General features: G+C 48.6%; 2 protein-coding genes across 2 annotated transcripts in view; one reads left to right on the top strand and one right to left on the bottom strand.

Annotated features, from left to right (window-relative positions):
- fryb (furry homolog b (Drosophila)) overlaps positions 1 to 21,239 on the top strand; it is a 92,969-nt gene extending 71,730 nt beyond the window's left edge. The window contains exons 41-65 of the mRNA XM_056284202.1: positions 841 to 934; positions 1,588 to 1,810; positions 2,381 to 2,502; positions 3,772 to 3,959; positions 4,086 to 4,180; positions 4,936 to 5,134; positions 5,263 to 5,484; positions 6,155 to 6,353; positions 6,573 to 6,670; positions 6,845 to 7,015; positions 7,185 to 7,325; positions 8,377 to 8,562; positions 8,881 to 9,045; positions 10,200 to 10,274; positions 11,130 to 11,300; positions 12,051 to 12,245; positions 12,731 to 12,856; positions 12,956 to 13,170; positions 13,949 to 14,159; positions 14,648 to 14,797; positions 15,266 to 15,364; positions 15,910 to 15,993; positions 16,752 to 16,862; positions 17,438 to 17,673; positions 18,199 to 21,239. Of these exons, the coding sequence (XP_056140177.1) occupies positions 841 to 934; positions 1,588 to 1,810; positions 2,381 to 2,502; positions 3,772 to 3,959; positions 4,086 to 4,180; positions 4,936 to 5,134; positions 5,263 to 5,484; positions 6,155 to 6,353; positions 6,573 to 6,670; positions 6,845 to 7,015; positions 7,185 to 7,325; positions 8,377 to 8,562; positions 8,881 to 9,045; positions 10,200 to 10,274; positions 11,130 to 11,300; positions 12,051 to 12,245; positions 12,731 to 12,856; positions 12,956 to 13,170; positions 13,949 to 14,159; positions 14,648 to 14,797; positions 15,266 to 15,364; positions 15,910 to 15,993; positions 16,752 to 16,862; positions 17,438 to 17,673; positions 18,199 to 18,457 (4,035 nt within the window). The 3' untranslated portion in view covers positions 18,458 to 21,239. The remainder of the gene's footprint in view (positions 1 to 840; positions 935 to 1,587; positions 1,811 to 2,380; positions 2,503 to 3,771; positions 3,960 to 4,085; positions 4,181 to 4,935; positions 5,135 to 5,262; positions 5,485 to 6,154; positions 6,354 to 6,572; positions 6,671 to 6,844; positions 7,016 to 7,184; positions 7,326 to 8,376; positions 8,563 to 8,880; positions 9,046 to 10,199; positions 10,275 to 11,129; positions 11,301 to 12,050; positions 12,246 to 12,730; positions 12,857 to 12,955; positions 13,171 to 13,948; positions 14,160 to 14,647; positions 14,798 to 15,265; positions 15,365 to 15,909; positions 15,994 to 16,751; positions 16,863 to 17,437; positions 17,674 to 18,198) is intronic.
- A 2,148-nt stretch (positions 21,240 to 23,387) lies between these two features.
- zar1l (zygote arrest 1-like) lies at positions 23,388 to 25,048 on the bottom strand. The gene is made up of 4 exons (XM_056284327.1): positions 24,530 to 25,048; positions 24,096 to 24,188; positions 23,918 to 23,992; positions 23,388 to 23,549 (listed from the first exon to the last, which is right to left on the bottom strand). The coding sequence occupies exons 1-4, from the start codon at positions 25,046 to 25,048 to the stop codon at positions 23,406 to 23,408; spliced, it is 831 nt and encodes a 276-aa protein (XP_056140302.1). The 3' UTR covers positions 23,388 to 23,405.
- Positions 25,049 to 27,500: the final 2,452 nt, after the last annotated feature.

Genomic DNA, 27,500 nt, shown 5'->3' on the forward strand with positions numbered 1-27,500 from the left:
GTCAACATTTATGATGAGAGACTGTTAGAACATTACAGTAAACATTATTATCTTGATGTTATTTAAATATTTATATGTATCTTATATTTATCTTGTATTTTTTTGATGATGATGATTGGATGATCTGCTGTGGCAACCCCTAACGGGAGCAGCCAAAAGTAGTAGTAGTAGATATAGATATATATATATATAATTAATATTTTTAAATTTTTTTTTTATTTTTATTAATATTTTTTCTACTTTTTTCTATTATTTAAATATTATTATCTTTATTTAAACATATGCAGTGTATCAGTCTTGGAAACAAAGTTTATAACATTCATTAGATAATGTTTATTTCATAATTTTACACATATCAGTTAGATGGTCATCTGAAAAAAGAAAAATAACAAAAAAAAATTGAGTTTGCTTAAAGTGATCGACACCTTTCAGTAATCATATTGACCATGATGGATGTTACCACTACAAGTGGCTTCCACTGTATATACTTGAATACATACATACATAGTACATACATATATACATACACAGTACATACATAGATACATAGATACATAGATACATAGATACATACATACATACATACATACATACATACATACATAGCTATCATAGACAGGTTGGATACATGTTGATAATTTGATAATCTAACAACACATCAAAACACAATTGTGCACAGATTAACAGGGCCCTCGCTAACTTCCCCTGTCTCCCCCTGTCTCCCCTGTCTCTGTCTCCTCTGTCACTGTCTCCTCTGTCTCCCTCTGTCTGCCCTGTCTCCCCTGTCACTGTCTCCCCTGTCTCCCCTGTCACTGTCTCCCTCTGTCTCCCCTGTCTCAGGTCATAGCCTCAGTGCTGATGCTGACCAGAGAGATCAGTGACAACAAGACTCTCAGTATCAAGTCCAGCTACCATGCAGACTACCACCAGTCAAGTACGGAGGAAATCACATGCACACACACACACGCACACGACCCAAAATTGGTATTGTAGGAATTTAAGGGTCGCTCACAGCAACTTGGACATTCTGCCTGGAACCAAATTAAATGCAAACACAAGTAACATGTTAACACAAAAAATATTTTGTAAGGGTCATTGGTATTTTGAGACCTTTTTCCAAAATCCTAATTATTGCTCACATTTGATTTAGTTGTACTCCACTGTTGTTGTATTTTGCCAAAATGTGTTTTGTACTGCAAATTGATAATGTTCACTCATACAACTACAGCAAAATGTGGTACCACAACATGGTAGTCATTGATGCCATATAAATCTACTGGACATACTCTACAATGAGACTGCAGCCTCCAACCTGGTAACAGATTGGTACACAGGTTTTTTCAGGCTACCTTATATGTTCTTGAATTTTTTTTTTCAAATTGAGTAATCAGAAGGAAGATTAAAAACTGGGGGGGGGGGAATCAAGAATACAAACGGGGGTACAATATAGCTTCTTTCTTACAGATCTATGTTAACATTTGCTTAATTTCTTCATCTCATTTATAACTTTTGCTGACGATGAATAAAATTGAAACTTGTACTCGAAGCATCGTTATACGCTGAATAATCCATCCACTGTTCTCTCAGGCACACCTGACTTCCTGCGTGAGTGGCAGACATCTCCAGTGGCGGACTCCGGTCTCAGCTCCACCTCCAACTCTTCCTCTGCCAGCCTGGGAGGTTGCAGCAGCACCGCGGGCAGCGTGGGGAATCTTCCCCTGGTAACCCCCGATGACCTGGAGGACCTCGACGACACCCGCAGCGAGATCGACGAGAAGACCAACAAGCTTATTGAGTTCCTCGCTACCAGGTACACACAAACACACACATTGAGAGACACATCAAGGAGGTCAGTGGTGGTTGTTGGGGATGCCTGAATATGCTCATGTGTGTTTGTATTTAGATTTACATGTGTGTCATAGGTGCACATATATGCATGTTTTTGTGTGTTAGTGTGTGCGTGTTCATGTGTGTGTGTGTGTTTGTATGTGCACAGCTCATCCCCACATGTGCCTTAGCACGTTTCCATGTGTAATCTATGTGTTTGTACGTGCCACCTCTATTTGGTGTTATTTGGTTTTGTGTGGGTAGTTGTATGTCAGTAGTTGTGTGTTTGCTTGTGTACATACACGGGCAAATGTGTTTGTGTGAGCACATGCATATAATACATGTATGTGCCTTTGCACCCGTGCATACATGTGTGTATTCCCCTCTGTGGCCATCCCGGTAGGAGTGTGTGTGTGTGTGTGTGTGTGTGTGTGTGTGTGTGTGTGTGTGTGTGTGTGTGTGTGTGTGTGTGTGTGTGTGTGTGTGTAACCTCTGTGTGGTGGTGTTGGTGGTGGGTATATAGTGCCTGGAGTACTGTGTTGTCGTTGCTCAGAGCGTTTGGCCCTCTGTGGGTGCACGAAGACATCACGCCAAAGAACCCCAACTCCAAAAGCACCGAACAGCTCTCCAACTTCCTCCGCCATGTCATCTCTGTGTTCAAGGAATCCAAGTCAGGTGAGAACGTCAATAACCACCGATTTTTACTGCACCACTCAGAGAGCCATCTCAATGGGGCAACCCATCACTACACCACCTGATTTCAAGATTTAGTTGACCCCTGTCCGGTTGAGGGTGAGTTAATGAGGGAAATCAGTTGCAGTGGTGTTGCAATTCTGAGGTTTTGGGAACCTCAGAACTACATCTCTACTCTTCACAGATGATATGGTTTTGTTAGCTTCATCAGAACGCGACCTCCGGCGCACACTAGGGCGGTTTGCAGCTGAATGTGAAATCGCCGGGATGAGAGTCAGCACCTCCAAGTTTATGCCCATGGTTCTCTACCGGAAAATGGTGGAGTGCTCCCTCCAGGTTGGGGATGAGTTGTTGCCTCAAGTAAAGGAGTTCAAGTATCTCAGGGTCTTGTTCACGAGTGAGGGTAGGATGGAGCGGGAGATCGACAGGCGGCTTGGTGCAGCATCAACAGTAATGTGGATGTTGTACTGGACCGTTGTGGCGAAGAGGGAGCTGAGCCGGAAGGCAAAGCTCTCAATTTACTAGTCAATCTTCGTTCCAACCCTCACCTATGGTCATGAGCTTTGGGTAGGGACCGAAAGGGTGAGATCGCGGATCCAAGCGGCTGAAGTGAGTTTCCTCCGTAGGGTGTCTGGGCTCAGCCTTAGACATAGGATGAGGAGCTCGGCGTAGAGCCGCTGCTCCTTCGCGTCGAAAGGAGCCAGTTGAGGTGGTTCAGGCATCTGATTAGGATGCCTCCTGGGCGCCTCACTTTGGAGGTTTTCCGGCCACATCCAACTGGGAGGAGACCCCGGGGTAGACTCAGAACTTGCTGGAGGGACTACATGTCCAATCTGGCCTGGGAATGCCTTGGGATCCCCCAGGAGGAGCTGGAGGGTGTTGCTGGGGAGAGGGACGTCTGGAGTGCCCTACTTAGTTTGCTGCCACCGCGACCCGACCCCAGAGAAGCGGCTGATGATGAGATGAGATAGTGTTGGGTTGTTGTGAAAATCTGTATACTCATGCGCCAGTAGCACATGGTTGAGTGCCTCTTCTCTTCTCTAAACAAGCACTCTCATCAAGAATCCCTATGTCCAATTTCTGTCATTTAATAAAAATAAAAAAAATAAATGTTAATCTGTTATACAGACTTTGCTGGATATTCATCTCAATAATGGCATGCACACTTGTGTGTGTCTGTGTGTATGTATGTGTGTGTGCATGCATACCTCTGTGTGCATGGTCTGCCTGTGTCTGGGTCTTCGTCTACAGACTTCCATCTGGAGCAGCAGTTGAGCGACGTGGCCCTGCAGACGGCCCTGTGCAGCTCCTCCCGTCATTACGCCGGCCGATCCTTCCAGATCTTCAGAGCCCTCAAACAGCCGATCAACGCCCACGCCGTCTCTGACCTGTTGTCGCGCCTCGTAGAGGTGGTCGGAGAGCACGGGGATGAGGTGCAGGTGAGACAGAGCGAGGGAGAGAACGACTGGCTGCGCAGTCATTTTACTGACTCGTGTGCATGCATGTATTTGCGCGTGTTTGTGTCTGATAAGTATACTCAAGTTGACAATATGTGTGTGTTTCAGGGTTATGTGATGGAGGTCTTGTTGACTCTGGAGTCAGTAGTGGTGAATCTTGCGGAATGTCTGAAGAACAGCGACCTTTTCGCAGCTTTGACCAGGTATGTCTTTGCTACTTGCTGAATAGTCTTTTTTGGGGGGGGGGGTTCCCCCCTTTTCTCCCCAGTTGTATCTGGCCAATTACCCCACTCCTCTGAGCCGTCCCAGTCTCTGCTCCACCCCCTCTACCGATCCGGGGAGGGCTGCAGACTACCACATGCCTCCTCCGATACATGCGGAGTCGCCAGCCGCTTCTTTTCACCTGATAGTGAGGAGTTTCGCCAGGGGGACATAGCATGTGGGAGGATCAAGCTATTCCCCCCCAGTTCCCCTTCCCCCCGGAACAGGCGCCCCGACCGACCAGAGGAGGCGCTAGTGCAGCAACCAGGACACATACCCACATCCGGCTTCCCACCCGCAGACACAGCCAATTGTGTCTGTAGGGATGCCCGACCAAGCCAGAGGTAGCACGGGGATTCAAACTGGCGATCCCCATGTTGGTAGGCAACAGAATAGACTGCTACGCCACCTGGATGCCCCCTGAATAGTCATTTTTAACAACACTTGCGGGATCAAATGTTAAGGGTGGCAAGTCTAGATGTGAAGTCTGGCTGCAGCACTATACTAATCCATAGTCTAATTTTTATTTCTCTCTATATGTACATACACACTGAAGATACACTAAGTAACACTTATTTCTGAGGTGATAACTCAGTTCAAAACAAACTATACACTGTGGACCCTAGATAGATTGACTTTGATATTGAATAAATGTTATGTACAGTTATATTACATATTTACTTTGTCTGTTACACAGGACCTCATCGCCTGAATTTGTGACCAGTGACAAGATAATGAACAGGAAGAGCACGGGTCAGCTGAACTTCCCTGGCCCGGGATTCATTGGTCTCTCATCACAACGCCACCAACGTTCCTTCTCTGTGCCCAAGAAGTTCGGCGAATGCGGCAACCAGTGCAATGATCCGCCCCGCAGTGCTACTCTGGATCGCATACAGGCAAGGAAGATCCGCATTGTGAAGCTTTGTTTGTCCGTCCACCTCAACTTAATGTGATCTTAACGTCTGGGTAGACTCAGAATTCATCATACTTAATTGGGATTTTTCGTTTAATTATCAATGTACAGGCCTGCACCAATCACGGCCTTGCCCGACCAGGAAGAACCCCCGGCTCCTGCACGTCATCGACCAATCGTATTGACCCCAGTGTTCTGTCCGATCCTGCCCACGTCTCACACCCTTCGTCGATACTGGCCACAGTGTTCTGGGTGGCAGTGTCCCTCATGGAGTCGGACTTTGAGTTTGAATATCAGATGTCACTCCGCCTGGTTCACAAACTCCTGTCAAAGGTGGAGCAGAATGATTTTGTGGATTTATTGGGTCATTGTATGAGAGATGTAAAAATACAATAAATGAAAAGAAGTCAAAAATAGGGCGGCACGGTGATGCAGCGGTTAGCACAGTCGCCTCGCAGCCAGGTCCTGGGTTCTAACCCCGGGGTTGTCCAGTCTTGGGGGTCATCCCAGGTCGTCCTCTCCCTGTGTCTGTGGGTTTCCTCCGGGTGCTCTGGTTTCCTCCCACAGTCCAAATACATGTAGGTCAGGTGAATCGGCCGTAATAAATTGTCCCTAGGTGTGTGTGTGTCGGCCCTGTGATGGACTAGTGGCCTGTCCAGGGTGTCTCCCCGCCTGCCGCGCAGTGACTGCTGGAATAGGCTTCAGCGTCCCGTGACCCTAAGTAGGATAAGCGGCTTGGATAATGGATGGATGGAAGTTGTAGATGGCTGATATGGAAAAGATCTTCGTTGTGCTACTAAAAGTGCAGCCTACAAGCACCAGCAGCATGTAGAAAACTAAGAATAGGTTGATGATTCATACTAAATGAGTTCACCTGATAAGACTTTTTTCAGAGAAATTGGAAAGGATGCCTCAGGATATTTGCCATCCCACATCTAAAATGAAATTAAATCCTACTAATACTTTTAGCTTCAATTAATGGAACAAACTGTTTATTGCCAAGGTGCCCTTGGACAGAGCGGAGAACCGTGAGCGTTTGGAGAAGCTGCAGGCTCAGCTGAAGTGGAGTGGGTTCAACGGACTCCAGCAGCTTTTGCTGAAGGGCTTTACCTCCCAGGCAACCTCCGACCTCACCCTGCACCTCTTCTGTCAGATCACGCCAGTCTCTCGTGTGTCTGTCATTGACACTTCTCAAGCTATAGGTGGGTACTAGATACCACCTTGGTTTTTTCTCCATTTACTTAAAAGTCTTCTTTTAAGCGATTTCGGAATCCTTCAAGGACTTCGACCCTTTGATTAAGAGACAGTCAAGCATTGAATTGACAAAGACTAAGGTTCCATAGCGTCCATTAATACTGTGTATATGATATAGTTCAGCTTTGCTGTTACCAGTGTTGACTGCTTCCTTGTTGTCCGTAAAGGTTTCCCTCTGAACGTGCTGTGCCTGCTGCCTCACCTGGTGCAGCACTTTAGCCACCCGACTCAGTTCTGCAAGGAGAGCGCTGAGAGGATCGCACAGGTACTGAGGCGTATGAAAGCAAATCCTCCAAAAGAAGCCAACAGCAATTCGACCATTTCCTTCTGTCTCACTTGCTATCTCTTGCTCTCTTTCCTACTCTCTCGTTCTCTCTTCCTTTCTCTCGTTCCACCTCTGCCCATTTTTCTCGTTCTGATGCTCTCTCGGTCCTCACAGGTGTGTCTGGAGGAAAAGAACACGAAGCTGTCCCACCTTGCGCACGTGATGACTCTGTACAAGACGCGCTCCTACACCCGTGACCCCTTCTCTTGGGTCAGCGTGGTGTGTCGCTACCTCCACGAGGCTTTCTCTGACATCACACTCAACATGGTCACCTACATGGCTGAGGTGAGAACCGGATAAGGTCCAGCTCATTGACATATAGGTTTGGTGGTACCAGATGTTGTCAAAAATTGACATTTGTCTTCAGTAAGTTTCCATTCTCTTCTGTTCTTTTCTGTCATTATAAAGGTGCAAAGTAATTGGACAGAGTGTCTTGTTTTCCTTTCCATGCTAGCTTTTAGATAAGGGCCTCCCCAGCATGCAGCAGTCTCTGCTCCAGATCATCTACTGTCTGCTCAGCCATATGGATCTGACTGCTGTCCAGGTCAAACAGTTTAACGCAGATGTCCTCAAGACCATCGAAAAATTTGTCCAGGTCAGCTTTCCTTACCAACCCAGCGTCACAGTTTCAGTGCCCCAAACCGCCTTGTCCTTCCTGGATCAGACTACTGTATCCTGTATTTATATCATAGTTTTATCTTAGAATTAAAATGATTCCTCTCTTGGTAAAACATTGCAGCTAACTGCAAGATGAATGTATGTTTAAGATAAAGTAAATCAAGACAATACTTAATTAATCCCAGAGGAGATTATTGCTACAATAAATGAGAGAGAAAACCATTAAGAGATGTAAAAAATACAATTCTAAACTACTAGGGCAGCACGGTGGCCCAGTGGTTAGCGCTGTCACCTCACAGCAAGAAGGTCCTGGGTTCGAACCCTGGGGTTGTCCAACCTTGAGGGTCATCCCGGGTCGTCCTCTATGTGGAGTTTGCATGTTCTCCCCGTGTCTGCAGTGGGTTTTCTCCGGGTGCTCCCACCATCAAAACAAGACATGCATGTTAGGGTTAATACTCCCGTCTGCGCCCCTGCCTTGGTCAGGGGCGCAGAAACACTGGGTTGAGAAACACTGCACTAGTGAGTTGCACTGGATAAAAGTGGCTGAAATGTAAATGTGTGTGTTTTATGTACAGTGTCCATGCTTCTGAATAGTGCTGACATATGGTGCTTGCACAGTGAAGGGCGGCTGAGGTGGTTCTGTGTTAGAGCGACTTCCATTTCCTGGTATGGAATGGATCCAGTAGTTCCTTCAGGGAAATATGACAGTGAATCACTGCCAACATGATTCTGAATGATCAGCATCGGTCATTTTGCACTTGTTCGTTGATGAATGCAGCATCTTTCAGCATGGCAGAGCCTTTGTCAGTGAAACAATAGTCTCTGCTGAATGGGTTTTAACAAGTATGGCTAATGCCAGGAAATATACCCCACACCTTTAGCATGGGAAATTTCACTGAGGGAACAAATATTTATGCTGGTGTGTGTGTGTCGGTTATTATCCGTGTTCATGTATTCGTAGGAATTTGCCAGAACGTGTGCTAATCTCTTTTCTCATTTCCTCCTGATCCTCTTGTGTTATTTTACAGACGCTGCACTGGAAGGAAGCCCTGAACATCATGAAGCTGGTGGTGTCACGCTCCGCCAGTCTGGTTCACCCGTCGTATGGACACGCCCAGAGTGACCTGTCCAACCTGGAGGTGAGCAGGGTCTGGGACGGCTCTGCCAAGGCCTTGCCTGGAAAGACGCTGGACTTCACCTTTGACATCTCTGAGGTGAGGCAAGAACAGATCTCTTGTTAATATGCTGCATTGAAAAATGCTTAGGTGCTAATGCTAATCTAATGAATTAATAGTCATTTATATGGTTTAGTTTACATATTTCTAATGTTGCTGTGAGGGGCTGTGTTAATGTGTATGCTAGGTTTTGCTGTCTTTCTATTTTTTTCACTTCTTTTATTCTGTTTTTATTCGGCTTACACAGGTTTTCAGCTCTATTCACATCCACCTAAATACACCATCGTACAAATGAATGAACAAACAGTTGGCACATGTATAACATTTGCATGTATGCTTTTTGGCCATTGCGTCTAGACTCCGGTGATTGGGCGTCGGTTTGACGAGCTGCAGGGTTCAGGAGGCAGGGAGGGCAAGACCAGAGCCATGGCTGTAACCCGCAGCACCTCCTCCACCTCCTCCGGTTCCAATTCCAACACCGTCCTGGTGCCTGTCAGCTGGAGACGACCGCAGTCCTCCCAGGTACCTTACAGCTAACCGATGTTCCAAAGCAGAGTATCATGACCTGAGGCCTCACAGTACCCGCCATAGTAAACCTCCTTAAGCGGAGAAGTAACTTGCTCATTCAGAGTTCTGCTCTTGATGGTAGAACGACTCAGGTCGATGGCATTGATGTGTGGAAGAAAGATGCATCCAGATGTAGGAAAGAATGTAGACCAGATCGCTCAGGTTGTTAGCAAACAGTAAGGGGGGGTTGTGAGGTGTTTGTTAGTTTTGTCAGTGTGTGATGCAGGTGTTGGCAACGGCGTGTGACAAAAAAACAAAAACAAATCAAAATGATGTCTGATCCCCAACCCTCCAGGGAATGGTACACAGAACTATGGGGAAGCCGTGTGTTCACCGTATTCACCACTGATGTGGCCAGCCAACAAGCAGATAGTTGGTGTAAGGGAAGTTGGCTGGGCAAGCTGGAAGATAGATAGATGGAGAGAACAAGCGAGCGAGAGAGAGAGAGAGAGAGAGAGAGAGAGAACAGAGAGAACAGAGAGAAGGCAAAGAGAACCAGACAGACCACCAAGGTCATCCCAGAATTTAACAAGATTAGTTTATACAAAGACAGAATTAGCCTATTTCGGTGTCTCAGCCTGCTCCAGATAATGAGTCATAGAAAAGAAGCAGCTTTGTGTTGTCATTGTAGTGACATCATTTTATTAATTGGTTATGATGCTGGATTTGATAGAGCGTACAGTGATGTAGTATGAAACTACAATATTGCTACCACCTGAATCTTCAAGTCTGCACTTGGTAACTTCAGTGACGAGCTTGCTTGCATCTTCCCTGTCTCTCTTCTGACATCTAGACCAGGCTTCTGCGTAAGTGCTCACTCAAGTTTATGAGTACCAGAGATGGTTCTGTTTGAATCCCATGCATCGGTTACAGTAATGTTATGTATGTGGAAGCACTCAGAGCCATTCCAAACAAAAACTGTTGTGTCCCCTTAAGCAGTTAGGACTAATCTAGGTGGGATAAACTAGAAATAAATTATTAGGACAAATGCAGCAGAAGCCACGGGTATAATGATAATGGTGGACGGATCGAGGGTTAAGCCTTTGATGCACGGGATTACCTTCTTCCCCTGTTAGATTAATTGTGTGTTTGTGCCTTTTCTCCTGCAGAAGAGAACCAGAGAGAAGCTGGTAAACGTTCTATCTCTTTGTGGACAAGAGGTTGGACTCACCAAGAACCCATCCGTAAGTTGCCCTACTTCTTTTGTTTTGAGCACTCACCTGTACAGTGCGCTCGGGTTATAAGTTTTTGTATTTGCCGAGTATTTGGTTCAGCTAATCCTCTAGCAGTATCTACATCGGTGCTGGGGTCACTTTGCTTTCAGGTTAATGGATTCCCGGTGTATATTCCTGAAAATGAAAAACTAGAAATCCCACTGTTACAAAAAACATCCATCCATTATCCAAGCCGCTTATCCTAATCAGGGTCACGGGGATGCTGGAGCCTAACCCAGCAGTCATTGGGTGGCAGGCGGGGAGACAACCTGGACAGGCCACCAGTCCGTCACATGGCCAACACACACACACATTCATACCTAGGGACAATTTAGTACAGCCGATTCACCTGACCTACATGTCTTTGGACTGTGGGAGGAAACCGCAGCACCCAGAGGAAACCCACGCAGACATGGGGAGAACATGCAAACTCCACACAGCGGACGATCCGGGATGACCCCCCCCCCCCAGGTTGGACTCCCCTGGGGTTCGAACCCAGGACCTCTTGCTGTGAGGCGACCGACCGCGCTAGCCACTGCACCACCGTGCTGCCCAAAACAAAAAAAGAATTTTACAAAAATTTTACAATTTTTTTGTACAAATTTTACAAAAAATAATTTTGCCATAACCTTGGGCAACATTGGGGGAATGCTTCAGACGGATAAAGCAGGTTCAGATTAAGTACAAGTAGTTGCAGAAGTAGTGCTGAAAGTAGAAGTTGCTAAAGGATTGGTAGTAGTATGAAATTGATTTTGCCTGCCTTCATCACCTGCAGATTTCTGTGATTGGTCAGATCCATTGTCTCCTTTTTTTCCCCCTTCCAAGGTGATCTTCTCTTCTTGCGGGGACCTGGACCTGATGGAGGTGCGTGAGAGCGGCGTGTCCTCCGAGGAGGGCGGAACCAGAGAGGACACTTTGGACGACACAGCCAGCGAGCAGCAGTTCAGAGTCTTCCGGGACTTTGACTTCCTGGACGTGGAGCTGGAGGACGGAGAGGTGAGACACACCTGCACGCGCTTCATGACTGTGACGATGGCAAGGCAGTCGTTGTCAGAGAGCCCAAATGCCAATTTTTCCCATTTCTCAGTAAAATGTCATGAAGTCACATATTTTCCAGAGTTCTAATCTTGTTGAAATGTCTTCGGTCACATGATTTCAGTCATATGATTTACAGTGCAGCTTTATCTCAATGTCTCTTGTCTCTCTTCTTTTCCTTTTTCTCTGCGTGTTCATTCCACTATTAGCCCCTCTATCCTTTCACATAAATATATCTGAAGTGCTTAATCTCTATCCCTGCTCCGTGTCTCTCGCTCTGTCTAACTCGGTGTCTCTCTCTCTCCCCTGCGCTGCCCAGGAACTCCAGGTAAGGTCACTTCCACTGAGCACGTGCATTAGCTTGTACCAGTGCCGTGGTGTTGGCTGGCTTCTTTACTTTAACTGAGTGTTCCCGAGGATGTTTGTGCTCCATATTGCTCGTGCAACTTGACTGTGGAAGTAGAACAGTTAGTAAATGACATCACAGCAAAGTTTGTTGAGTTAAAGATCATCACATAGCCAACACAGCCTATTATATCATGCCATAAATTGCAGCTCATTTTGCATCTTCTGCTTGTCATCAAATGCTCTTAAGACTAGCAACCGTCCTTTATCTTGAGATTGTAGGGAGTATGGGAATACCCTCAGCAGTTGCCGACATTGTTTCTGCTTGTGTGTGTGTGTGTGTGTGTGTGTCTGTGTGTCATCCAGGGTGAGGGGATGGACAACTTTAACTGGGGCGTACGTCGGCGGTCACTGGACAGCACAGAGCTGGGAGACCTGCTGGAGGAGAGCCAGCACTCGGGCAGTACGCCGAGTCTAGGCCACGAAGACCCGCATGATTCCGATGAATCCTCGGAGGAAGAGGAGTCGTCCACCAGCCAGAGCCTTTCACACTCTCAGCTCGTATGTACCTTCTGCTGTCAGATCAGTGTAAAACGTAGCCGTTTATATTGCAGATGTATTAAAAAGGGTTTGTTTACCAACACGGGGATCACCGGTTCGAATCCCCGTGTTGCCTCCGGCTTGGTCGGGCATCCCTACAGACACAATTGGCCATGTCTGCGGGTGGGAAGCCAGATGTGGGCATGTGTCGCCACACTAGCGCCGCCTCTGGTCAGTCGGGGTGCCTGTTCGGGGGGGGGGGACTGGGGTGAATAGTGTGATCCTCCCATGCGCTATGTCCCCCTTGCGAAACTCCTCACTGTCAGGTGAAGAGAAGCGACTCCACATGTATTGGAGGAGGCATGTGGTAGTCTGCAGCCCACTCCAGATTGGCAGAGGTAGTGTGTGTGTGTGTCTGTGTGTGTGTCTGTGTGTGTGTGTGTTTTACCCTGTTCTTGGTACCCCAACCACCACATTACTTCCTGGCATTTCTTCTATGATTCCAGACCAACCCTTCTCCGTCAGAGGAGACGAATCACACGGATTCCCTTTCCACATCTTACGACACGCAGTCTCTCAACGCTACCACTCCAGGGCAGGGGCCGCTCCATGACGAACACAGCGGCCTGCAGGTAAGGCAGGACACATGTATACCTACACATCCACATAGCCAAACACACATACACACACACTAGAATTTGTCAAACATCCAAAACGCCTTCCTGTCCCAGGCGGGGGTGTGTGGTGAGGACGAGGACACACAGGCACAGGATGACAACCTCTCGCTGAGCGCCAACGAGTTCCCTCAGGGCTCGGAGTGCAGCGAGAGCTTCACACTGGAGCTACCCGGTCAGCCTCAGGGTCAGCCGCTCAACCCCGCCCAGAGCCTCAACCCGGACTACTGTCAGCCACCGCTGGGCTTTCTGGACCCCAGCTGCCTGCCCAGGTAAGCACGCCTTGACAAAACACAAAACACAGAATTTCGCACAGGTGTCACGGTGAAATGAACCCAAATCTGGGCAAGGATGTGTTTTGTAAGAAACTTTCTAGATTTGACTTAACATATATGAAGCTCCACATGACTTCACGGGGACAAATCCGGTAGTTTCATGGTCTGACGTGTCACATAGTTACACATGTCACATGGCCAGGTACTAAATTAAATTTAGATTACATTTCTGTGATGTCCGTTTTATTTTTCAGTTTTACAAACACCACTCACTGGGAGACATTTTACCCAGGAGCAGTCCCGAAATACAGCTGTAACTGCTACATATGCTATTGAGACATTTTATTTCAACATGGGGCGGCATGGTGGCGCAGTGGTTAGCGCGGTCGCCTCACAACAAGAAGGTCCTGGGTTCGGGCCTTGGGGTAGTCCAACCTTGGTGGGTCGTCCCGGGTCGTCCTCTGTGTGAAGTTTGCATGTTCTCCCCGTGTCTGTGTGGGTTTCCTCCGGGTGCTCTGGTTTCCTCCCACCGTCCAAAGACATGTAGGTCAGGTGAATCGGCTATACTAAATTGTCCCTAGGTATGAATGTGTGTGTGTGTGTGTGTGTGTGTGTGTGTCCCCGCCTGCTGCCCAATTACTGCTGGGATAGGCTCCAGCATCCCCACGGCCCTGAGCAGGATAAGCAGTTTGGATGATGGATGGACGGATTTCAACATGAGACATTTTGTTTGTGGAAAAATTCCTGGTTTCGGCTTAACCTCCACTCTCCACAGTGACAGTCTGCGTGACACTGTGGATGACCTGGAGGACCTGGGTTTTCCTCCGCCACCTTCCCCGTTCTTCTCTGCCATCTTGGCAGCATTCCAGCCTACCGTGTGCGACGACGCCGAAGAAGCATGGCGATGCCATGTCAACCAGCTGGTCACGGACTCGGACGGCTCCTGTGCTGTCTACACCTTCCACGTCTTCTCGTCACTCTTTCAGGTAAACCAGCAGACTCGGCTCAGTGTCTGTAAAAATCCACCAGATGAAAACCCTCGTCTGTTTCTTGTCTGGTTGTGAGTTGTGTTACAAGGATGAACTTTCTTATCTTAATTTTTTTTCGGACTTTTCCCCCCTTTTTCTCCCAATTGTGCTCGTTCAATCACCCCACTCTGCCGAGCCGTCCCGGTCGCTGCTCCAACTCCTCTGCCAATCCGGGGAGGGCTGCAGACTACCACATGCCTCCTCTGATACATGTGGAGTCGCCAGCCGCTTCTTTTCACCTGACAGTGAGGATTCGAACCGGTGATCCCCGTGTTGGTAGGCAATGGAATAGACCGCCGCGTTACCCAGATGCCCTGAACTTTCTTACTTCCTTCCGTTTTTGTTTATTGCAGCGTTTAGCAACACATCCTATATGACTCACAATCAGACAAGGCAACAGTAGAACAATCTGTCGGATGACCTAACTCTCTCTCTCCGATTCCCAGAACATCCAGGGAAAGTTCTGCTCCTTGACGACCGACGCTGCCACTTACCTCGGAGAGGGCCTGAGGGGAATAGGGTCAAAGTTTGTCAGGTCCTCGCAGATGCTGACCACATGCTCAGATTGCCCAACGATCTACATTGACGCCGACACCGTGAGTATTATATTAGCATGCCGCCTTCAGACACAGTTCTGGTTTGTTTTGTTTTTTCCGCGTACGATAACGGGCAGATCGGAAACATGGGATTTGTGTTGAGGTTGTCAGGCTTGTCCAGCAGCGGGCAGCATTTTGAATCTGTGGTTAGCACTACTGAACTCAAGGCAGGAGGCTCCTGGGTTTGAGGACTTTTGCTTGTTCCCTCTATGCTTTAGCATTTCTACCAACCCCAGCTTACTTAGACACTCCAACCTGACCCATCAGTGTGGATGGAAGTGTGAGTGATGGTACCTGTGTGTGTCAGGCCTGTGATGGACTGGTTCCCTTCCCCACTTCCCTCCACGACCCCGACTTGGGTTAAGCGGGTGTATAGCATGAATAAAATCCCGGTAATTCATCGACCTCCCCCCCCCCCCCCCCCGCCGCCTCTACCTCCTACTCATCATCATCACCCTTTCTCTTCAGATCATGTCTTACGGCCTCCTGGAGAAGATGAAGTTCAGCGCTCTGGAGCTGCAGGAGTACCTGGACACCTACAACAGCAAAGAGGAGGCCGCCGTGTCGGTATGAAACTTCACTTTTTACATCCTCATGACCTCAGTAAACTGGGAGATTGCCTCTCCATTGAAAGATGAGAGTTCAAGCCCCCCCCCCCCGCCATGAAGAACCATGTTGAAGACGCACAGTACCTATACCCTTCAGGGCCTGCTGTTTTCTAGCCCTATGGGAGGGGGAAAGGAATTAGACAACTAGTCTACACTGACCAATAAAGTGTCACACATTAATGATCTGCCATTATGACTAATTGGGCTAATTGGATTTTCCTCCGGGTGCTCCGGTTTCCTCCCACCATCAAAGACATGCATGCTAGGGTTAATACTCCTGCCTGTGCCCCTGAGCAAAGCAATGGAAAGAAGACCTGGAGTTGATCCCCGGGCGCTGCAGCTGCCCACCGCTCCTACACAATAGGATGGTTTACATGCAGAGAAAGAATTTCGTTGTATGTATGTACAATGACAAAGTGTGCTCTATAAAAAAAAGAAAATATGTTCTCCCTCCTTGCTGCTCTGTCTCTCCTCTTCTCTTTTCGCTGTCTCTTCTGCCCCTAGTGGCTGAGAAACTGTAAGGACACATTCCCCAGGTGTCACGGTGATGCTGTGGTCACCTGTCAGCCGGGAGACTCAGAAGAGAAGGTCAGAGAAAACGACTGTTGACGAATGTTTACAAGTTGTTTTTTTCTGGGGGTTGGGGGGTTGGGCACAGATATTGAGAAACTGCATCTTTCTAGCTGCTCTGTCTTTCTCTCTCTCTGACGCCATCCTTCTCAGTCTCTTTCCTTGCTGTCCCACGTTGCAGGACCGTGTGCTGTCTTTGCTTGTGTGTCATGTGCAACGTAGCTCGCCCTAACCGCACCCGGTTGTTTTTACAGTAGGGTTCTTAATACCCCGGTCACTGAATGCTACTAAAAATGAGGTGGAGACGGATGGGATGGGGATGGGATTGGGGATTTTGTGGGGGGGGGGTTGCTGTTATACTACTGTACTGTCCACTTGTTCTCGGTAGCCTGACTGTGAATGCCTCTGTCCTGTTCTGTTCTGTGCTGTGCTGTGCATGTGTTCGACTGATGCCCTGTCTTCCTTTCACTACACTCTGATGTCCTAACACGCTCTCTCGCTGTCTAGCAAATGGAATCTCTTGCAGTAAGTTCTCTTACAAGTTTCTTCTTTTCACCCCCTTTTTTTAGAAAGTCCCTCTTTCAGTACAAATAACAGCTTGAGTTACCCTGCATAAGACAACCCGTCTAAGCCACTGTTACATTATTGTGCGTGTGTGTGCATGCATGCGTGTGTGTGTGTGTGTGTGTGTGCGTGTGTGTATAAAGTGCAAATGTTTCGGTACGTTCTATGCTAATAAGTCAATCTGAACCTGTTTCTCCATTCATATCCCTTAGCAACTGGAGCTCTGTCAGAGACTCTACAAGCTCCACTTCCAGCTGCTCCTCCTCTTCCAGTCCTACTGCAAGCTCATTGGTCAAGTCCACGCGATCAGCTCTGTGCCTGAGGTATGTCGAGGCAGGAATTTTTTTTTGATCCACCCCCACCCCAGTTGTACTTGGCCAATCACCCCTCTCATCCGAGCTGTCCCGGTCGCTGCTCCACCCCCTCTGCCGATCTGGGGAGGGCTGCAGACTACCACATGCCTCCTCCGATACATGTGGAGTCGCCAGCCGCTTCTTTTCACCCGACAGTGGGGAGTTTCGCCAGGGGGACGTAGCGCGTGGGGGGGAATCGCACCCCGACTGCCCAGAGGAGGCGCTAGTGCAGCGATCAGGACACACACCCGCATCTGGCTTCCCACCCGCAGACACGGCCAATTGTGTCTGTGGGACGCCCAACTGAGCCGGAGGTGACACGGGGATTCGATCCGGCGATCCACGTGTTGGTAGGCAATGGAATAGACCGCTACGCCACCCGGAGCAGTCAGTTTTTTTTTAAGAAAAGATCTCTTTAAATGTCTGCTGACCTGATCTTGAATTTTGGATATATGAAGTGAATCTTCCCTCTGTTAGAAAACAAATTCTCAGTCACACACACACACACACACACATTGACCCACCACCTGTTTCTCCAAACCTAGCTGCTAAACATGTCACGAGAGCTGACGGACCTGAAGGCCAGCCTGCAGGCGGCCGAGGCGGCGGTGGCCAGTGACCTGGAACACACACACCTGGCTCACACTCACGCCCATGCCAGCCAGGTAGCCGCCATGGCTGTGCCCAGCTTCCCCACCTCTGAGGCGGCCGTGCAGGCTATCCTGGAGTGCCTCAAGAACCAGGAGTTCACCAAAGCCGTCCGCTACATCCAGGAGTGCAGGTATGTAAGAAATGCATATCGCAGCATGCATGCGCACACGTTTTAGAACAAGCCAGAAATAGCCCTCACATGCACGTGTGTGTGTATGTCTACAAACACATACTGTACGTATGTGCACAGCAACACTGTGCTCTCATTGTATTACTACATCACTGCATCCTTCAGGTGTCAACAGCTCCTCCTGCTCTCCCCTCCCCTGGCACACTAGACAAGCTTATCAAGCTATTTTAGTTTGTTTTAAGTCTTATACTGTTCTCTAGTGCTTATTTCAAGATATTTTTGGTAAAATCTTATTACCCCCCAGGCAGACAGCATTACGTGAGATTTAAAACAAGATGAAATACCTTGATAAGCTTTTAAGTATGACCATTTTTAGCCCAACCTAATTCCCTGTCATGTGTGAGCCAACACAGACGCTCTGTGTTTCTGTCCACACACACACACACAGCCAACGTAGTGTGGTTTTCTTGTTATATCCACTCATCAAACTTGATGTCACCATGCCACCACCTCTCCCCCCCACAGGAGGCAGTGGCCCAATGGAGTGTTCGGCGGCAGCTCAGAGAGTGAGGTCCAGACACTGCTCAATGTCTACTTCCGCCACCAGACGCTGGGCCAGACCGGCACCATCGCCCTGGTGGGCTCCCGCCAAGACCTGAGCATCATCTGCTCCAAGCTTCTGGAGCTCAACGGCGAGATCCGCGACATGATCCGCCGTGCCCAGGGTTACCGCGTGGTGACCACTTACCTCCCCGACTCCAGCGTCTCCGCGACCAGCCTCTGACAGGACCTCAGGAGCCCCCCGACCCTGCCACCCCCACCCCCGACTCCCCCGTCGCATGCGTCAGTGACCCTTCCGAAACTGCATCTACCCGTAAGGCTGAATGTAGCGTTAGCTCCACTCACAAAGCAGGTGGGCTCACTGCAGCTGACAGCATCACGGCTCGGCCCGGCGACCCCCTCCCAGGTCACGCTGACAGACAAGACCCAGCACCCACATACCTGGCCCTTACCCCCACCTATGCATCTGCTGCCCCATATTCATGGCACCAGACAGACCTCAACCTATCAGTCAGCTCAACACTAGAACCACAACCGTGTACAAACCATGACCCAAACCTAAGTCCGCCCCGTTTGCAATCCACAATAAACTCGGATGCATCCCCACCTGATGTCCACACACCCTCAGACTTCTTCCCATCCCATAGCTGTTCAAATATACCAGCCCACCACATGCAACATGAACCAGTGAAGAATTACACATCGCCCCGTACACAGCAAGAACCAGACGACAACTGTTACGGTGGTGATATCTACTACTCTTCAAGAGGTTATTCTTCACACAGTTCACCACTGTTACACATACACAGTAATAAGCATCCGTTATCCTCTTTGACCCCTAATGCTCTCCTCACTGTAACATCAGAACCCACCTTTTTGGCAGGCTCACACATACACGCCTCACCTACCCTTATCCGAAGCTCACATCTTCCCCATTTCCGCCGATCGCCATACAAACGCCCCGATTTACATTCGGGGTCATTCTCGATCTCAGACCCAGTCCACAGCACCGTCCTAACGCAGGGTCCCGCTCCGTGTGTCTCCCTACCCAAACCCACTCCACTTCCCTGTCCCCCTGCCCAACAAGAGGATACAGGATGGGTGTGTTGCTGCTCTCTCGGTGAGGCCACCACACCCCTGTCTCGCTACCTGGGGAAGCTGGGACATACTGCCCTGCTCCTATTAAAAGTAAGGGGGCTCCTGAATACAGAACCTTCAGCCGTTCAAACCTGAGACTCTGAATTTACTACACGAGGACCTAACTGACCTGAGACATCTACAAGTCCAAGTACTCGGCCGTGGCTGTTTCTGACCGACTTGCATATCCAAATGTTTAAGAAGGAGAGGGAAGCACTACAAGGGTCACTGTGGCCCTTGAAAAGAAAAAAATTTCAAAACAAAGGGTGATTTTCCTGAGATTACAGCATGTATGACTGAGCCTACTTCATACTAGAGACTGTTACCTGCTGGTAGATATCACCTGATGTGACCCTGACCTAGGGTAAGTTCTGTTTTTAAAGGTTATGTATTGGGGCGCGGGGAATCGATCTGCTCCTAGCTTTAGTCCTGCTTGATGGTCATCACTCAGCATCTCAGCTTTTCCGCACTTGAGGACCTATGAAGGCACCCAGCTGGATTTAAACTCGCTTGCCTGGAGGAGCTGGAAGGTGAGACGGAACTGTTGCTACTTCCCATAGGAAAGACAAGAGGGAGCTAGCTGACGGTGTCACGAGATGCATCAAGGGAACCGACCATGACACTCCACAACTGTCCCACGTGGATTTTATGTGTCCTTATTGCACTAAACGGACTTTTGTTGAGAAGATGAAAACACTTTTCACTGAAAAGGATGAGCTAGAAGCTGGAATTACTTTCCTCCCCTGTTTTGTGTCTACTGTTCGAGGCCTCCCCCGGGGTCAAAAATGTGCAATGCATGACACGGTTGAATGCTTTCTACTGTACTAGTGTCCCTTTTGCTCCCTACAGCTCTCGGACTTACTCCGCACACCAGCTGAGAGACACACCGATTGACAGAGAGGGTGGAGAACGTCCAAGCATTGCTCTTTACGCCGTCTTCACCCCGTTTATAATCGGAGACGCTTACGTACCGGTGACCCAGCTTGTCTGTAGACTACTATTGTGAACATTGGTATGCTCTTCACAAGCCATTTTTGCGAGCACGGTGGCGTAGCCCCCCCGTGAGGCTGTAGCGTTATTTTAGCGAGTGTGCAGTTTGTCGACCCGTATTATTTGTCCCTGTCCTACACTGTAACACGTAGACCTCACCGGGTGTCCACATGCTGGAGGACGGCGCATGTATGCACTGAAATAGTCTTCTCCTTGTATCGCGTCACACAAATAGACAACCGACGCGTTGCCATTGTACACTGTAGCATTTGTGTGTGGTGTTTTAGGTACTCGTACATGCAAGGGACAACGCCGACATTCAGCACTCATCGATGTTCGAAACCAGACGTAACGTGCTACTACTGTTCCGAAGTCCAACACTTTGTCGTCGTCAGCCCCCCCCTTTTTTAAATCGACTCCCCTCGGTTTTACTCCTCTAGCGAGTTCCCTCCTCCCCTTCGCTGTACAAATATCTTCTGGCCTATTTATATCTGATCAGACCTCTGTGCCCCCTCCCGTTCAACGTAGTTTTTATACCGATGTTGGTGTTTCTCGGTTCAACCCAGTTTAGCTACCATGCATGCGTCTTCTTTGTACTGTATGAGGTGTATTTGATATATTTATTAACCATTTTATCTGAAAGACGTTTGTATGAGGTACATGAAAAGGAGCTTTAAGCTCGTGTGGGTATGCCCCCCTTGCCGCTGCCCCCCCCCTCAGCGTGTGGGAGAATGTGTGTGCATGCCAAATGAGAAATTGCACATTTTTAAGCTTTTTAGATGAAGACTTTTTTTTCCACCGTGTAAATACTTTTACAGCCTTTGTGAAGTTGTTTAAGTTGATGCTCTGTACAAGTCATTGTCACAGTAAAGTCATATCAAGACTCCTTCTGTGGTTCCACTCCTTTCATTACCGTTTGACAGTGGATAGATGGCCCAGTTCAGTAACTGACGAATGTTTGTTTTTAAACCCCCCCCCCCAGTTTAGAGTCCTGCGTAAAGAAAACAACTGCAAATTGTTCCCAGTGGGAGTAAGTCCATCCATTATCCAAACCGCTTATCCTGCTCTCAGGGTCGCGGGGATGCTGGAGCCTATCCCGGCAGTCGTTAGGCGGCAGGCGGGGAGACACCCTGGACAGGCCGCCAGGGCATCACAGGGCCCACACACACATTCATACCTAGGGACAATTTTAGTACGGTCGATCCAGCTGACCTCCGTGTCCTTGGACTGTGGGACGAAACAGGAGCAGACACGGGGAGAACATGCAAACTCCACACAGAGGACGACCCGGGATGACCCATCGAGGTTGGACTACCCCCAGGGCTCGAACCCAGGACCTTCTTGCTGTGAGGCAACCACGCTAACCACTGCGCCACCCCATGGTAGTAAGTATAAATGGTAAACAGACTGTATTTATATAGCGCTTTTCTAGTCTACAGACCACTCAGAATGGATCTTTGCTAAATTATATAGTATTGTGACGCACACAATATGTGGTCCCATTTTGTATGTGTTTTATTAAATTCCATTCATGGGAGAATAATAATAATTTGGTTAATATTGAGTCACTGTCCCTCCCAGCCAGTAGGGGGCCCTGACTTTGGGGCGAATGGTTGTTGCTCGGCGATCGCTAGGGTTCGTCATTCCATTGAGAGCAATGTCTGAAAAGCAGCATACGTTTCTCTGTCAATGTATTTCTCCCGTAGTACAGGGAATATAATCTGCTTGCATGACCGCAACCCGGGGCCTGCAACATATTGTAGCGAATTCGGGGGGGGGGGGGGACCACAGGAACCGCCGCAGCCGGGACGCGAACCCGTACCTCCCGCATCGCGGGAGACATCGCTGACCGCTCGACTGAAGAGTCCAACCCATTAGTCAAGGACCAACGTTGTCTCCCGCGGCGCAGGAGGTACGGGGTTCGCGTCCCGGCTGCGGCGGTTCCTGTGGTTGCCCCCCCCCCCACCGAATTCGCTACAATATCAACGCAAAAAAACAAAACCAGAGCAAGGCATTTGTGGAGAAACTAGTCAGCTCCAGGTAGCACGTCCATTCCGGCTCACTGTCGTGCCCGACTTTAAACAGTTTTGAGTGGATTGTGATGAGCCTCATGGATACGCACCACCTCTCCCCTGTACCACACCTCTGATTTATCGTCCTCCTCATACAAGGAGAACGCCATGGCCCGCCGGGCCCTCTGGACAGCCGAGCGAAGCACCCTACGCCCTCTGTGCTCAGTGCTGTGGAAGGCAGACAAGGAGGAGCAGCCTTTGATTTTTATGAGGGGTCGGTGCCTTCTTGGGGTTCGAACTGCTCAGAAGTCGCAGGGCATGAGAGAAGCCCTCTGTTATTTGCCCCCTGTGGGTGACCTTGGGTATATACCAAATGGTTAAGAAAGAAAAATTGACAAATATCAGCAAAAAAACATGTTTTTTTTACTCAAAAATGCAGCTACACCTCTGTTCCTAAACACACAAAGGGGGGGGGGGGTAAATTCAACTCCAGTGTGTTCACTTTCCATTACATCCCTATGGAGACTCGGGTCACTGTGCTCGTGTCAGCGACATGGTGCTCCCATCCAGAAACCTCTGTTCGTCACCTATACATTTATAGCATGCATGATGGGTCAAGTGACACACAAAATACTGCTGAGAACCTCTAGGGGGGGGGGGGACCTGTTCTCCACGCCCATAATGTTGAGTAAAACCTTGGAAAGGTTTGATTGACAAGTGTCATAAAAACAGAAGAATTCAACATGGTATACAAAGAGAACGCCACTCCACGTGTCTTGCTGCAGGAAGTTTTATTTTAGACTACTTCCATTTAGAAAAATAATTTCACTTTGGGGTGGGCCACCAGGAACAAGGGGTGGGTGTAATTGCCTGCATGAGAAGTTGCTTATAATAAACCAGCCAATCAGAGCCGGGAGAGGGTTGACGCGACTCTTTTATGTACTGTATTGAAGACAACATGAAGTGCAGATGCAACACAGCCCCAAAAGGGACGATAGCAAAACGCAGAAAACCAAGCCAGCATAATCCCACTCAGGCAACGTATCTGAAGCGGTAAGTGGAATCGCAGGACCATTTCATGCCCTTGCAGCGACAGCACAGGTCTTGGCGGTGACGCCTCCCCATAGTGATGTGTCTTTGCTTCTTCTCACAACAGCAGGAGATCTGAGAGCAACCCTGACACAAGGGTAGGAGGAGGAAGAGTTAAATAACTAAACCCTGACACCCACATTCAATTTGATGAAATACCATACACGTTTAACAGTTTCTACCAAAGCCCAAAAAAATGTCCCACCAAATTTAGCACTTGGAAGTCAGCATCCCTGGCAAAAACCTCTCCATCTAGCAGGGTGCTAGTCTTGACATGTTAAGAGTCCCTTTGGGACATGGTCTGCACTTCAGTTAATGTGAGGTAGCACATTTGAGAGCCAGGTTTGGTGCTGAGAGCAAAGGCAATATTTCCCAAAGGGAGTCCAACATGCAAGTGTAAACTGACTCCCTGGGGCATAACAAAATAAATCAGATAAAATAGAGTTGAAATGCACCTTGCAGATGACTGACTCTACCCGGTAGGGGTTGAACCCCGCCTGACACTTTCGGCAGAGCTGCTTGTGATACACCTGAAGAGGTCATGAAACACATTTGCACAATGAGTCTTTTTAGACAGTGTGTGGGGGGGTGGGGATTGTCCAAGCGGAAGTAACAGTATGTTGGACTACTTACCTTCTTAGTCCCATAGATGCACCACACATAAGCACTCTCCCACCGAATGTTGCACATTCTGCAGTGGAAAAAGCCAAACCTCTGCTCCAGAAACTAATGATAGTAAAAAAACTACTGTCAGCTCAAAAGTGCACCTAGCCATATAGAGAGGTGATAATGAAATGTGCAGTTTGTGGGTTCGTGGCTGTAGATATGAATTCAGGATTTCAGTGACACGTTTTGTGGCGAGGAAGACACATTGTGAGGACCCTCGTTGACTACATATACTCAGTAGTCCTTGACCATCAGATCTGCATGCCCAACCCTGAACCCTTATCCTAACAGTAACTCAATCTTGAATTATAACCCTTAAAGTTGCGAGGAACGTCCAAAATGTCCTCACTCTGAGGGTTAAAAGCTGACATTGGCCCTCATAAAGACAGAAGTACACACACCTGAAAGTTGTTCCCTTTAAAAGGCTGGAGGATGGGTTTCTTTACGTCTGTCGTGGCTTCTTTCACAGCACTCTCAGGTCTCTCGTCTTCCTCACACCCAGGCTGGAGGTCCGTCCCCTCCGGCGTCCTGCGGCCGCACACCGGGGAGCAGACGGACTGGGGTCGCTGGACGCGCCCGCCGCTTTTCGCCGGGCTGGTGGACGGCGTCTTGTTAACGCGTGCGGGGGAAAACGGGATTTTCTTGGGTTTCCCCGCGTAGGGGAAGTCGTTTTCGCAGGAAAACAGCGTTTTGGGCCCGAGTGAACATTGGACGATTTTGTCCACTTTGGCGTTTACCTGGACGCCGCAGTCTCTGGTGGGGGCCCCTCTCGGACGCGGGGTTCCGCTGGAGTTGACTTGAGACAGAATGGCTTTGCAGAGGTCCAGGTAGTTCAGGTCTTGAGACGTCAGAGGCCGACGGTCTCTTCGGCCCCTGCTACCATCACGGCGAAAAGGCGCCGTGGACAAGGGCCCCTCCATGCCGCGCAGCGCCGGTTTCGCCTCCGGCGATTTATAACTAGGTTGTCGGCGACTGCCTGCTGCGCAGCACGGATTGGTTAATTGCGAACAGGGGTGTGTTCTAGACTAGAGGGCTGCAACGCAAATCTCGCGAGAGCGGGCGGTCAAAAAAAACAAAACAACTGCGGGTCCCGCGATTTAGCTGGAGCGAACAAGAAAGATGGAGCCAACAAATTAAGTTGAAAAGAAACGCAAAGTTGGTCATTACAATTGTAAACTACTAATAAGACACGTTAGCCCCTAGCTACCGGGTGTGACCCTTTAGCCGAGCGGTTAGTGACGTCGCCTTGTGACGCAGTACACCTCGTATCGAATCCCGCACCGGGCAAGAAAATAACCGGTTACATTGGTGGCAGCGGTGGGATCCGGAAGTGCGCAGATCCTCAGAATTCTCTTCGGAGCGCGGGAAGAACAAAGCGCGAGGGCGCGCTTCCGGGAGAGGGTGACGACTGTAAGCTACTAATAATACACGTTAGCCCCTAGCTAACGGGTCTGACCCTTTAGCCGAGCGGTTAGTGATGTGGCCTTGTGGTGCAGTACACCCCGTATCGAATCCCGCACCGGGCAAGAAAATAACCGGTTACACGGGTATAAGTCTGGCACCTCTGACTCCGGTTTCGTGGCTCTCTCTCAGTGTGCTTCAAACAGAAAAACAACACAACGATCAGAACCGAACTAGTGGGTTAGACTCACTCCGCGCATGCCCAGTCCCGTTGTCCCCTTGTTCACGAAAAAGGAGACACATCTGAAACTCCCAGCGAAAGTGTTGTTTTTTTCTTAGGTAAGTTTAACTTTTCTATCAGAGGTATTTTTTTTGGATGCTGTGCTGAGATCAAATGTGTAGGAATCTAAACAAGTATTATTAGAATCGCTGTTTTGTACGCTAAGAATAGACATTCCCGACACGCGTCAAACTAGCAGTCAGGCTAGTTCACCTGAGGTGAAAACATGGCCGATGATACCGGGACGGTTTTATTACAACCGTCCCTGAACCGCGTACTTTCATTTATGTTTTAAAAAACCCAACCTTGATTACATGCTAAGTTAATGATAATCAGTAGCATCGTGCTATAGTCAGTGGAGCATGCCAAAAAGAGGAAGACGCAAGGCTTCAGATGGACTAAAACGGGGCAAGCCAGTTAGGGGGCGTGGCCAAACCGTATGGCATATACCACGTGACCCTGTACCGCATTCACAGGAAGAGGCCAGGCATCCAATCAACTCCCCGGAGCAGGCACTGCTCCCCCCCAAGAGAGCCTTCTCCACAGAACAGGAAACCCTTCATCCTTTTTTGAGGATGTGTTTTCTACCCATTAAATATCACAGAAAGTTGAATCAGTTCATCTGGACACAACGTTTATTGAGAGAAACGCTTCATCACTCCTCTAAGTGGCCCCTTCAGTCTCAGCTGACTGCAGGTATCCCCACCCTTAAAAACAACCTGCAGTCAGTCAGGACTGAAGAGGTCACTTAGATCCGGAGGGAGCTCGGAATAGAGTCGCTGCTCCTTAGCGTTGAAAGGAGCCAGTTGAGGTGGTTCGGGCCTCTGATTCGGATGCCTCCTGGGCGCCTTCTTTTGGAGGTTTACTGGGTACGAGGATAAGCGGTTCAGATAATGGATGGATGAAGTAAGGTCTTCTGAATATACAGACAAAACCACCATTTAACATGTCACCAAAAATTGTTCATTATATCTTCTGATGACGAGACCGTGTTCCGGATTTATTTTCATGATAGGAAGGCCAACTTTGTACTTTACCGATGGACGTCGAATAGACTTAATCCGCGTGGCTCAGGAGGTAGAGCGGGTCGTCTAGTAATCGGAAGGTCGCTGGTTTGATCCCCGGCTCCTGCAGAGAGCGTGTCGATGTGTCCTTGAGCAAGACACTGAACCTCTAACTGCTGCTGATGAGCAGGTTAGTGCCTTGCGTGGCAGCCTCCACCATCAGTGTATGAATGTGTGTGTGTGAATGGGTGGATGTGAGGCATACACTGTAAAGCTCTTTGAGTGGTTGGTAGACTGGAAAAGCACTATACATATGAAAGCAGCCCATTCACAATGTTCTTGTACTGTTGTATTACACCAGACAATTGTGAGAACATTATGACGTTACTCAGCGACATAAATACTGTTTATGAGCCCCTGAAACGAGATACAGGCAGTGGTTAAAAGAAAAAGGGATAGATTGTCTGAAGCTGTTAGAACAGGACAATGCTACTGACAGAATGTGGTACCATCGATTATACCCAAGGGAAGCTACACCTAGTCTGTATATGGTTTACCTAGGATACATAAACAGGATGTGCCATTACGGCCTATTGTTTGTATGATTACCTCGTGGCCTATAACATCGCTTAAGTTTCTGGCATCTATTCTTAACCCATTGGTAGGCAGTAATGAACATCACATTCA

The sequence above is a fragment of the Lampris incognitus genome, chromosome 8, assembly GCF_029633865.1.
Source record: "Lampris incognitus isolate fLamInc1 chromosome 8, fLamInc1.hap2, whole genome shotgun sequence".
NCBI lineage: Eukaryota > Metazoa > Chordata > Actinopteri > Lampriformes > Lampridae > Lampris > Lampris incognitus.

Bases quoted from the DNA above. Each gene is read 5' to 3' on its own strand.
- zar1l (XM_056284327.1), bottom strand. From the start codon at position 25,048: ATGGAGGGGCCCTTGTCCACGGCGCCTTTTCGCCGTGATGGTAGCAGG. The intron at 24,189-24,529 runs GTGTGTGTACTT...TACTATCATTAG, and splicing joins TTAAAGGGAACAACTTTCAG to TTTCTGGAGCAGAGGTTTGG. The intron at 23,550-23,917 runs GTGCATTTCAAC...CCCTTGTGTCAG, and splicing joins TAGAGTCAGTCATCTGCAAG to GGTTGCTCTCAGATCTCCTG.